The 13,279-nt window shown below is 34.8% G+C and overlaps 2 protein-coding genes and 1 pseudogene across 3 annotated transcripts in view; 1 reads left to right on the forward strand and 2 right to left on the reverse strand.

Moving 5' to 3' along the window:
* Window positions 1-675: 675 nt before the first annotated feature.
* On the reverse strand, window positions 676-5,967 carry LOC142635470 (protein FAR1-RELATED SEQUENCE 5-like; annotated as a pseudogene).
* On the forward strand, window positions 3,971-7,991 carry LOC142636830 (cationic amino acid transporter 1-like). Its single transcript, XM_075811126.1, has 2 exons — window positions 3,971-4,076; window positions 6,114-7,991. The coding sequence occupies exon 2, from the start codon at window positions 6,121-6,123 to the stop codon at window positions 7,906-7,908; it is 1,788 nt and encodes a 595-aa protein (XP_075667241.1). The 5' UTR covers window positions 3,971-4,076; window positions 6,114-6,120; the 3' UTR covers window positions 7,909-7,991.
* Window positions 7,992-9,823: 1,832 nt separating this feature from the next.
* LOC142636016 (187-kDa microtubule-associated protein AIR9) overlaps window positions 9,824-13,279 on the reverse strand; it is a 35,283-nt gene continuing 31,827 nt past the window's right edge. For both annotated transcript variants that reach the window (XM_075810076.1, XM_075810075.1), the window contains exons 36-39: window positions 12,543-12,601; window positions 10,822-10,851; window positions 10,589-10,720; window positions 9,824-10,249 (exon numbers count right to left, since the gene is read on the reverse strand). In XM_075810076.1, coding sequence (XP_075666191.1) covers window positions 10,073-10,249; window positions 10,589-10,720; window positions 10,822-10,851; window positions 12,543-12,601 — 398 coding nt within the window. In that variant the 3' untranslated portion in view covers window positions 9,824-10,072. The remainder of the gene's footprint in view (window positions 10,250-10,588; window positions 10,721-10,821; window positions 10,852-12,542; window positions 12,602-13,279) is intronic.

Below are 13,279 nucleotides of genomic sequence, written 5' to 3' on the forward strand. Positions count from 1 at the left end.
CTAAACCTCGATACACTATAGAAAAACGGATCATTTAATTTATAAATTGAAAAATATTAGAATTTCAACTTATGACATCCACTCCTAATGATAGCTATTTATCACTAAACTAAAATATCAATCAGTTTTTAATATAAATGGAGTTTGAACTCTAAATTTCTTATTCAACTATCAAAACTTTACTAGTTGAACCAACTGAAACTCACAAAAATATTAGAGTTACAAGTTTGTTTGTAAAAAAATTTTCAAACCATTGTGATTCAAAGAAAACTATTTCTCTCTCTAAAAAAAAAGGAAAAAAAATGTAATGTTACAGTCACAAATTATTTTATAACATTTTTACAAAATGTTAATGTGGCGAACCTCTTATTGGTTTTTATTAAACTTACAATTAATATCATTTTTTTATTTATCAATAATGACCCATCACATCAACAGTTTGTAAAAAAATTTGTGAAATAGTATGTAACTCTAACCTTATTAAAAATAAAATAAAATAAAAAACTGTGAATCACTTGGGCATTCTTTTAGAAGTAAATTAATTCCCTACTTTTTTTTTTTTGCTAAACTTAATTAATTCCCTATATATATATATATATATATATATATATATATGGACACGGATTTCATTCAAACATGTTTGGAGGAAATGCTACAAACAGGGACAACTATCACTTAAGCAAGAAGACACACAGGCTGCACATGACCCATTTTAACTAAAGATCTGTTAACCCTAACAGTGTTAGCCAAACACTCTTTCTCCTCAAACACATCTCTCACATATTCATCTTGATACATTTTGAATATATCTGGAGTATACAACTTTGCAGCATGTCTCAACATCTCAAAATCAAATAGTAAAACTGGTGTTGTTTGCCTCATTTTGAACTCTGCTTGTAGTTCTTGACTTCGCTTATCAGACAATACTCTAGAGTAATATCCAAAAAATTGCAAGAGACCATGCTTTGGCTTCAAGTATTTCTTCAACACAGTTATTCATTGACTCACTACATTGAATGTTTTTCATATCAGCAGTGAACATATGTCGACCGTATACCATACACCATTTCTCTTTCACATCAAATATTTCATGCAACCATGGATTATCAATTAGATCGTATGTCTCAAGCATGTTATTCCAAGCAACTATCCATTCATTTTCATCTTCAAAATCATACATACAGTTACTAAAATCATTTCGAAATTAGCTTGATGAATTAAATAAATGATGTACACGCTTAGCAGCATCCTAATAAATATGCCACACACATAGACGATGATTTGATTCAGGACACACATCTTCTATTGCATTAGCCATTGCAGCAGATTGATCTGTAAATATAGTTCTTGGTTGTTTCCCTGACATTGCACTCAAAAAAGTTTCAAACAACCACTTAAATGACATTATAGTTTCATCATAAAGTAAAGCTGCACCAAAGATAATTGATTGTTTATAATGATTAACCCCAATGAATGGAGCAAAGGGTCGACGATATGAATTCGTGCGATAAGTGATGTCAAAACATATAACATCCCCAAAGTGTCCATAATCAACTATAGATCTAGAATCAGCCCAAAAAATATTCAAAATTTGATTATCATCATCAAGTTGTATAGAATAAAAATAAGATGGATCTTCTAATTGCATCTTTCTAAAGTGATCCATCATAGCACGACCATCTCCTCTCTTTAAAGCCTCTCTCCTCTTAGAATTTACATGATTTTTATAGTCAACATTCAAAAAACCAAGATTTTCATAACCACCAACTTGCATGCTCAACAAATCTATGGTTTGTTTTATTGATACCCCAGATTTTTCTGCATCATCTACAAAAGCTTGTTGGGCAGGTGTAATTTTCCTATTTGATCTTAACATATGTTTCATTGGAGAATGAGCAAACTCATGATTATGTTGTTTGTGAAAAGAAACGACTTCTAACATACCATCTTTTTGAAGTTAACAAGTTATTTGTGCTAGACAACCAATTCATGAAATAGGGTGATGGAAAGATACCTGTTCAATACGTTTGTCAATAGCTCATTCACCTTCTTTTGAACAACAAAATGTTCTCCTCTTAACATATCCAGCACTCCTCGCCTAACATACTGTTTCCTTACACTAAAGCCCATTCTATGAGCAAATTCTTTGTAAAATTCATACACACTATCATCACAATCAAAATTCATTCCAATCATTGGTGGCTTAATTTCCTTATTGTGCTTAGTCGGGGTGTTCGAACTGCCATCAATAGGTTTTACTTGAGCTTCTTCCTAAATCCAAAAACCAATAAAAAGCAATAGTGTTAAGAATATTCAATATGAAAAATAATATTCAATTTTTTTAATAAAGCCAGCAAAAAAACCGTAGTTGCTTATAGTCTTACAAACAGTATTCAGAACTCAAAATACCTAAACATCCTATTTAACAAAAATTATACTCAAAAACTCCCAAAAAATAACTACTATATAAATCCTTGCCACCAACAATAAATACCCATTCAAAACCAACAAAACCATAAGCCCTTAAGCTATAGAACTCAGCTATGGTAAGAACCATAAGGACATATATTCAAACTTCAAATATAATGCAATTTGAGAAACCAATTTGAGGAAATAATTATCTTTAAAAAAAAATTAGACCTGAACAAATTGAGAACCATTGCATTTGTCACTGTCAAGGAGAATGCCAAGAATCGATGGAGCGGTAGGAGCGGTGGTCCTTGGGGTGAATTTATGGGAGCGGCATCGGTTGAGTGAGAAACTGAATGGGGCGGAATCAGCGAAAGGGGAAGTGGGTGAAGAGGAGGAATGGAGATATGGTTCAATGAGATCGGCAGCTGCTACATGTGGCCGCCGTCGATTCCGCCTCTGTCTTCTTGCCGGTCAGAGTTTGCTGAGAAAATAGAGGTGGAGGAGATGAGAGAGAGGCATTCAGTGTCTTCTTGCCGGTCTGAGTTTGCTGAGAAAACAGAAGTGGAGGAGATGAGAGAGAGGCGTGAAGCTGTCTTCTTGCCGATCTGAGCTTGCTGAGAAAACAGAAGTGAAGAGATGAGAGAGAGAGGCGTGAGGTGTGAGGCTGTTGTGGGTGAGAGATGTGTTAGAGGAGAAAGAGTGTTTGGCTAACACTATTAAGGTTAACAGATCTTCAGTTAAAATGGGTCATGTGCAACAAGCCTATGTGTCTTCTTGCTTAAGTGACAGCTGTCCCTATTTGTAGCATTTTCTCCAAACATGTTTGGAGGAAATTCGTGTCATATATATATATATATATATATATATATATATATTTTTATTTTTTTTTTTTTTTCTTTTTTTGAAAATATTTTCTTAAAAATTGAAAAAGTATTGACAATTTTTTCAATTCTTAAAAAAATATTTTTAAAAATAAAAAATTTAGGACATACAGACCCTATTTGTAGCATTTTCTCCAAACATGTTTGGAGGAAATTCGTGTCATATATATATATATATATATATATATATATAGACACACACGTGACATGAACACCATTTTAGGTCATTGTTTGTTAGCAAAATATAGTCAAAACTTCACGTCTTTACATGTCATTAATTTGCTTCCAGCAGATAGTCCTGACAAATGACAATTCAGCAATTGTATTTATTACTTCGCAGCCAACTAATTACTACTATTTTCTATAAAATAAAAATAAAAATAAAAAACACCGGTTACTACTAGTTCTGCAATTTTATCTAGCTCTGGACAGTTCAGCAATTTGGTTTAAGCTGTCAAACTTTTTTTTTTTAAAGGAAAAACAGAATAAATAGAAGGTATCAGGTACACTTTAATTATTAGGTGTTATTTCCCAAAAAAAAAATCAATTATAAATAATAAAAAACTTGTTGCATGCAAGCCTAGCTCCAGAAGACTCCTTTTAATTATGAAGCAGTAGGTATCCCCTACTAGTGCCCAACCTCGAAGCTAGGACCTACACACTCTCTCTCTCTCTCTCTCTCTGTCTCTCTCTGTGATATAAGAAATACCTGTAGTCTAATCTTTTCAAAAAGCTTTTATCTGCCTCAACTCATCACCTTGCTCGTGCTGGTCTCCTTCAAAGGTATTCATGCCTAGCTTAAAATTTTTTTTTAACTATTTTCATAAATATGCAGCCATTCGTTCATTCGTTGTCAATCTTTTTCTTTGTTGGCTTAGAGTGCTTTTACTGCTTTCTTTTCTTGTCTTCACTGTAAGTTATAAAAAAACTGATTACTGCATGTAGCCCTCTGTTTCTATTTCTTTCTCCTTTTCTTTTTTTGCTAGAAGATAGAAAGCAAATTTCGCCTTTGATCTTCTCCTTTAAAAAAAAATTTTAATGACAAAGATTAAGGATATTGTAGATATGAAAACTATGAATAAATATCGTTCGGTCACGGCTTTAGTACTGTACTTTATACTTATACTCAACTAATGGCAATATGATAGGAATCTTTTTTTTTTTTTTAAGTCCTTTGATTACTTTATTTGAAAATAATAATAATGTGGTTACCCGTTACTTTTTTTATTATTAAGTATAGAGTAGAACAATCAAAACTTTTTTGTTGGATAAACGAATAGTACATACGCTTTGGAATTTAAAGAAAGGTGCACGAAGTATACCATAGTGCAATTATATGGATTATAATTTATATCCCATTCCCATATGATTTATATCCCATACCCGAATGGTACATATTCGGCACAATTTTGTTTTGACCTAGCCAACATAGTTAGGTGGATGTGAGAAAATTAGAGGACTCAATTAGAGGGTATTCTTTCCCTGCATCTATATATATATATATATATATATATATATATAGAGAGAGAGAGAGAGAGAGAGAGAGAGAGATTTTTTTTTTTTTTTTTTTTGAGAAGCCGAGAGACAGAGATGTTTGTTTTATTAATTAGAACACTCAAAGTAAGACAACACTATACAAGTTTAAAATTCTAATCATTATAATAATTTAATTAATGGTTTATATTTTGTCCGGTTTCAGGCTTTAAGAATTTGAAACCAGTATGAAAAGAACCTTATATTTATTGGATTTAGTGTGTGTTTGGATACTAATGAAAAATTAAAATTATTTTATTATTCAGTTTTTTTTATTACTATTCATGAGCCCAATGCACTTTTAGTATTTTTTTCACTTGACATGTTATTTTGTTTTAAATATACAATAGCAAGTGGTAATAGGTTTTAATCTCCACATTTAATTTAATTAGTGGCTAATATGACAGTCTCTCACTTAAAAGAAAATTCTTTTTAAAAAAATATTTGAGGTAAGTCAAATCCAACAACATAATAAATATCAATTTTATTACAAAAATCTACTATCTGATATAATAATAACTGTAATTAATGTCACTTTAACAACATAATAAATAAAAATCAAATCTAGTTACTTATTTAGGATGGCTGATATGTCAATTTGTAAAGCTTGTTTAATAAAATTTACAGTATTTCAAAAATTAAAAAGAGAAAAATGGGTCATCAAAATATTTTGTAAAAAAAAAATAAAAATGAACAGTTATTTACCATTTTCCAGTCATGAAGTGAAGAGGTAGAAGACCAGAAGATGAACATGCGCTTTTTTAGTCTTGTTCCCTCAAATGTTTTAAAACTTCCTCTTTTTTTCTCTTCTTTTTTTTTTTTTTTTCCTTTTTTGAATGTAATGTAAAAACCGGTGGAGGAATCTGATCCTTATCCTGGTTCAACATAATCCCGTATATTTTGGCATTAGGGAACTGATCTTTATCCTAGAATTTTTCCCATGTAGACTTCCTGTATTATTTCAAAAGCAGAGAGGATTATGCTAAAAGTTCCATCTGGCTTATCTTAACTTACTCAACCAGTTCCACAGAGTTGTTTGTGCAGTATAGTACTTATTGCAATCGGAATCCAAGTGTATTTTTACCATTACCACTGGGCTGACATAATAAGTTTCTTGTGAGTCAGAGGTCCCAACTCCCATGTTTTAGGCACATTTCAAATATGTCATGCCTTAAATCCAAATTTTTTTTAGTTATTTTTTCATAGATTCTCCATGTTCAATAAAAGCAGTATTTAATACTACAGGTGCATGATTTATCTAATCTTCTTTCTGTAATTCTTTTTCAGAAAAACAATGGCGAGTAGCACAGAAAATGGTGTTGGTGCACTTGGCATTGATGGGCTCAAGAAGAGAAGCTCTTTTTGGAAAAAAGAGGATTTCTTGCCAGAGGAGTCATTCCAGAACTGGGGAAACTATGTCAAGGCGTTGAGTAGTACAAAAACCAGGCTCAAAGATCGCCTGCTGACACGCTCCCAAGACTGCGTTGAGCTACATGAAATGCGTGCCCAGAGCGAGCATGAGATGAAGAAAAATCTGAATTGGTGGGATCTACTTTGGTTTGGCATTGGAGCCGTCATGGGCGCCGGAATCTTTGTCCTCACTGGTCAGGCTGCCAGAAATAATGCTGGTCCTGCAGTTGTAATTTCATACCTCATAGCAGGCATATCTGCATTGCTCTCGGTGCTGTGCTACACTGAGTTTGCAGTTGAACTCCCTGTGGCAGGAGGATCATTTGCCTATCTTAGAGTGGAGCTTGGTGACTTTGTGGCTTACATTGCTGCTGGAAACATTCTTTTCCAGTATATAGTATCTGGTGCTAGTGTGGCACGATCCTGGACTTCATATTTTGCTACATTGTGCAACCACAATCCTGATGATTTTCGCATAAATGTGTCATCCATAGCTGAAGGCTACAACCATTTAGACCCAATTGCCATTGGTATCTCAATTGTAGTTGCTATTGGTGCATGCTTAAGCATTAAGGGGTCCTCGAGATTCAATTCTATTGCTACCATCCTCCACATTATAGTCATGATATTCATCGTGGTTGCAGGTCTTACTAAAGCTAACCCTGCTAATTATGAAACCTTTGTGCCTTATGGTATTCCTGGTGTTTTTACAGCTTCTGCAGTGCTCTTCTTCGCTTACGTTGGGTTCGATGGAGTGGCAACCTTGGGTGAAGAGACCAAGAACCCAGGTAGAGACATCCCAATTGGGCTAATTGGTTCCATGGCAATTACCATAGTAACTTATTGCCTTCTAGCAGCAACATTGTGCTTAATGCAGCCATACACACAAATTGATGCCGATGCACCATTCACCATTGCATTCGAAGCAGTGGGGATGAAATGGGCCAAGTACTTTGTTGCATTCGGAGCATTAAAGGGCATGACCACAGTTCTGCTAGCTAATGTTATTGGTCAAGCTCGATATTTCACTCATATAGCACGTACCCACATGGCACCACCACTTCTTGCAGTTATCAATGAGAAAACTGGGACACCAATGAATGCTACGATCATTATGACTGTTGCAAACTCCATTGTAGCATTCTTCACAAGCCTTGATGTGTTGGCAAACCTTCTTTCCATAGCTACCCTATTCGTCTTTACCCTTGTTGCAATTGCTCTAATTGTGAGACGATACTATGCTACGGGTGAGACATCAAATGCTGACCGAAACAAGCTCATTGGGTTCTTGGTGTTGATTATTGGATCCTCAATTGCTACAGCTGCATATTGGGCAGCTAGCAAGGATCATTGGATAGGGTACGTAGTGACAGTAACAGTTTGGTTTTTGGCCACACTAGGGCTAAATTTCACAGTGAAGCAAGCAAAGAAACCTCAATTGTGGGGAGTGCCATTAGTTCCTTGGTTGCCATCTGCTAGCATTGCTATCAATGTCTTCATCATGGGTTCCATTGATGGACCATCATTTGTTAGATTCAGTGTATGGACATTATTTTTGCTCATCTACTATTTGCTTGTGGCGCTGCATGCTTCATATGATGCAGCTAAGGAGATTGAAAGGAAAGCTGAGGCAACTCAAGCAACAAACATTGAGGCTGGAACTACCAAATAGCAGAAACACAATTTAGTAGAAATGCATGTGAATTGTTATGAATACTGGTTGTTTTGCTTGAATTTTAGTTTTTATTTCTTTTCCTTTTATTGGAGTTATTTCATATTCATTATTTGTCATACAAATGCAGTAGTGGAGAAACGTAATGGTTCAACCTGTTTAGGTGCAATTTTATCCTCTAGTTCGATAAAAGATAATACAAAGTTACAAACTGTTAGTCAATGCCTTAAATTGGTGCTCATAGGTTGGCATCACATGGGAATATAACCCAATTAATGATGATTTTGTCTATGTGCCGCTAGCAAACGTCTTCTTATTAGAGGTTGAGAATTACATCGGGCACAATTGGCTTATGGGGCTGATATTAAACGTTAAAGATTTTACTTTTTTATCTTAACCCTTGAATAAAAAAAAATTCAAAAATAATAACTTTTTTGATTCAATTACTAAAATTAAAAGTTAACTTTTTAATTTTTAAATCTCAGTCCTATGTAGGGCTGTCCACGGGTCGGGTTGGGTCAGTTTTGGACCCAACCCGGACTCGACCCGCCGGCGTCGGGTGGAGGGGCGGAGGAACCCGTAACCGACCGCCGGAAAAATCGGTTGAGTCGGTTTCGGGTGTGGGTGAGCGTCGGTCGGGCCGGGCGGGTCGCCGGAATAAAGAATGGATCGAAATCTGGAAAAAAAAAAAAAAAAAAAAAAAAAAAAAAAAAAAGTGTCGTCGGAATCTGAAAAAACTCACCGAATTCTGCATTTTCTCGCCGGATTGTACATGTTTTTGCTGAAAATTGCTGGGATTTTGTCGGATTTCCTCGAATCGAAGCTTGATCTCGTTGGATCTACTCGATTCGAAGCTTGTTATCGCCTGATCTCCTTGGATCTAAGCTCGATCTTACCAAATACAGTCGAGTTCTCTTTAGATCTCCTCGAATCTAAGCTTCATCTTGCCGGAGTTGGTCGGATTTAAGCATATTTGAGTGAGGATTTGAGCAGATTTGAGTAAAGAAATGCCAAACGTCACCGGATCGGAGCTAAGAAACCCAAACGTCACCGGATTTCAGATTCTTTTTGAGGTTTTGTCGAGCGGGTCGGGTAGATCGGGTTCTTGAGGACGAAACCCGTCACTCGACCCGCCGGGGTCAAGTTCTGAAGACTGGGACCCGTCACCAACCTGTCGGAGGTGTCGGTCCGGCCTTGACAGGTCAGTTTCGGTCGGGCTGATCAGGTCCGGCGGGTCATCAGGTACTCTGGACAGCCCTAGTCCTATGAAATCAATTGCACCGGATCTCAAAAACTTTCTTAGCTGGCTTGGATTTAAGCCCTATTTTTTTCCCCCCCTTTTGAAATCCAATAGGAAAAGGGCCCTACCCGTATATTACATATGCTTTTTCTTTTTTTCTTTTTTTGATAAACGAATAGTACATACGCTTTGGAATAGTATGTACGCTTTGGAATTTAAAGAAAGGTGCAATTATATGGATTATAATTTATATGCCATTCCCATATAATTTATATTATATCCCATACCCGAATGGTACATGTGCGGCACAATTTTGTTTTCACCAAGCCATCTTAGTTAGGTGGAAGCGACAAAATTAGAGGACTCAATAAGAGGGCATTCTTTCCCTCTATCTATACATATAGAGTAGTGTGTTTATTAATACATGTAATCAACTTTAACTAATCTGTTGATGTTGATGATCCATAGTGACCCTATAAATTTGGTATTAAAGCTTCTTGTTGTGTATATTTGACGCAAAGAATTAACAACTTTCTTTTCTTATTGTGGTATAAAGTTTAAAGCCAATCCATCAAACTTGCCCAAGCCATATGAATGTGCTGATCCTCTTAAGCCTCTACACCCTACCACGTAAGGTGCGCACACAACAGAAAAAGTTGAAACATCTAGCACAACTAGCTTGAAAATATTATCATTAATACAATAATATACAATCATTGTGACCTCACCTATAGTTTGACCACTGCACAACATTTCTTACACAAAAAATAATAAACATTGCAATGAAACCAACACTGATGATGGTGCTAAAAGTACAATGGGAAAAATATGGAGAGAGAGAGAGAGAGGTGATGACAAGCATGCCTCAACACCTATAAGATCATATATTTTAAAATGAATTTACTTTACACTTCTTAAACAGACTTATGTTTCTATTTTGAGGAGAGAATTGAGTGATGTACTATTGAATCGCTGGGCAAGGCCTCGGATCACAAGCACAGTAACATCACGCAGGTGCCGGGACTGCACCATCAAGTCAACCTCATTCTCGCTGTCCACTACAATTCTAAGCCGATGTTGGTCATTTCGGAAAAGCTCCACCTGTTTCATAGTTTACCCATAGATTTCCTGACTAATTAGATTAATGCCCCAAAACACATTATGCAAAAAGTATTGAGTCCCAACAACTCAAGTCAATTAAGCCTTAATCCCACGTTTAAATTGGGGTTTAACATTAATTGAGGCTTGGCCAAATGCACCCTTTTTTTTTAATAACTTTTCTAGCCTACATAATATCCTATGTCAGACATTTTTTAATAAAAATATTAGATTTAATGCCTAAAGCAAGGTTATCAAACAAAAAAAGAGAACAAGAGAACTAAACAATTGACAAACACAGGATGAGAAAATTAAAAACCTGGGGTAAATGCACAAACTTACATGAAAAGGAGGTGCATAACTTCCTCGAATTTCAGTAGTTGGAAATGAAGTTTTAGAACCCGGCTTTACAACCTTGATTCTTTTTCTATTAACTTCTAGGACTCTTTTTTCAAGACTCCCCATTGAAGGATCCTGCAAAATTACAACAAAAAGAGTTGATTATTTCCTATATCAATCTTCTCAGTATAGTACATAAACAGAAAGGAAATGTACAAAAGAATATCAAAAGTAACCTTTTTAGAGCGGTCCTTGTCACACAGTGCCTGTTTCAAAGAGGTAACATTTAGATTATGGAGCACTATGCTGGCAATCTTAATATATAAATGGTGCTAAAGTGAACACAATGCTGGCAATCTTAACATATAGGAGATACTGCTTCCAAAAACAAACGAGTTTCCACCAGCAATAGACATAAAGGTTTCATAGGCATATTAGTTAAACTAGTAACAACATGAAAAGGCCCAAGAAATTTTGTTTGAATTTCTTTGAACTATCCTGAAATTCATTAAACAACTTGCTTTCAGTGAATATATAGAAAAATGTGTTCTGTTTCCAGAATTAGCTAATTTTTTTTTTTTAAGGACAAGATTGTAACACAATGTTTTCCAAATATTACCAATACAAGGATAATGTGTTGAAATATTACTAGACAAGAAATCAATGTGCCCCCCCATGTTTTAATCATAGACTCATGTCTGCTTCATAACCGAGTTGATTTTAGTACCTAATTTGCATTGGTTTAATTAGAACCAAAGATTACAGAGCAAATACGGGACATGAAATCTCTTTTACTCTTCATTAATAGATAAACCTTACACCAAAAAAGATAAGGAACGAAATTATTTGTAAGCAGGTGCGAGCGGTACCGAGGATAGAATTTGGGAGTCATTTGAGCTGGTTTAGACATGCAACAGACTAGGAAAGTGAGTTTATTAATGTGGAAGGATCCAAAGGATGAAAATGGCTAATGTTAGAATTATGGTTAAGTCATTCCCCATTTTCCTAATAGCTTAAGCTTTGGAACAATCAGTAATATTATCATGATATTAAAGCAGGAGGTCCTAAATTCGATCCATGTCTCTACTCTACCTTCCATTTAAATGTTAAAAATCTCACATGTTGAGCCCCACTTATTATAGGGAAGTTTGGGCCTGCATGGAGAGGGATCAAAATTCACCATTTTCTAATAATTTAAACTTTTGAAATAATCAATAATATTATAATATCATCAGCTAAAAGTTACGTGGGTCAAAGTAATAAAGAAAAATATGGTTGACTGCATGAACCCTTTTACGCCGCTCAACCAATATAGGGCCATGTCTTTGTTTTAAACAAATGAGAAAATAATTGCAAGCGATTTTAACCAATATAGGGCCATGTCTTTGTTTTAAACAAATGAGAAAATAATTGCAGGCGATTTTAACTTTGCACGAGGAAAACAAAGATTACTATTAGGCTCTACTTCCAAATCAAATAGATTATTTTTCTAACTTTTAGTTTATGGTAAATCCATCTACTTCTTTGCCACCAAATGCACCACATTTGACAAAGGAGAACAACATTCCAAATCATTGATGTTACTTGGGTTCTGTCTATCCCCTTCTTTAGAAAGTCTTCACAAAGTATTTGTGCATCAACTTCTATTGATAAAGGGGAAAAAAAAAAAAAGAAAAGGATCACCATGTTCAAAGATTCATACAAAAACCTCGCAAAAACACCTTCCATCCTCTCTTCTTCTTCCTTTTAAGCTGTATTTTAATAAATAAATAAAACTTTGGGAATGTGTGTTATGTATAACTGCATTCTTTATTATTATATTATAATAATAATAAAAGGTAGAAAAAGATCACGTAATGCAACAATATGTATATTCCATAACTGCAACAAACATTTCGGTATATATGAGTAAGTTGATAGGAAAATAACCAACAAAAGAGTTGAATTATAACCACACCTCAAACTTAACAGATCCAAGATCAAGCTTCTGCTTCACTTCTTTATATACATCAGGCTCTGCAAGAAAATCAATGCTATACAAAATGAAAACACAAATAGGAGGAAGACAAGATCTAATAAATCCCTATAGAATTCTTTATAAAAACCAACAAACATAGATCAAAATTGGTAGAAGAGACCCACCTCCCCAAAAGTTAGACACCAGGGGAATTTAAGAAAATAAAAAAATTTCAAGATCTGGAGAATAAAACAAAAGTACAATGGAAACCAAAATCAGAACCTTCCAATAATGATCTTTGCTCCAAGAGTAAATGGTTTAAAGCCCTCATGAATTGATTAACCAGCATTTCTGATATTAATGATTACCATTGCAACAAATATCTTTTTTTTTTTTTTAAAGTAAATATTTCAAAAAAAAAAAAACAAAAATGAAATTATTCATTAACCAACAAGTACATGAGTGAAATTTTAATTCGCCATCAAGTACATGAGTAAACTATTTCATTAACCAACAAGTACATGCACTTTCTAAATGCTTTTCCACCTAAACTCCGTCTGCCCTCCTCAACACAATGTAATAACTCTTCACTAGAAAGTCCCATTGAGAGAGAGCTCCAATTCTCAACCTCTAGGCACTCAAATTGTACTAAGGTTTCTTCCCCCCCCGCCCCCCTTTAATAATAAGTGACAGATTTACTAATAAGTGCAAAATGGAGCATCCAAGAACAATGACGG

Source organism: Castanea sativa, chromosome 5 (assembly GCF_040712315.1).
Source record: "Castanea sativa cultivar Marrone di Chiusa Pesio chromosome 5, ASM4071231v1".
In the NCBI taxonomy this organism is placed as follows: Eukaryota; Viridiplantae; Streptophyta; class Magnoliopsida; order Fagales; family Fagaceae; genus Castanea; species Castanea sativa.

Coding starts and splice junctions, on each gene's coding strand:
- LOC142636830 (XM_075811126.1), top strand. CDS start 6,121: ATGGCGAGTAGCACAGAAAATGGTGTTGGTGCACTTGGCATTGATGGG.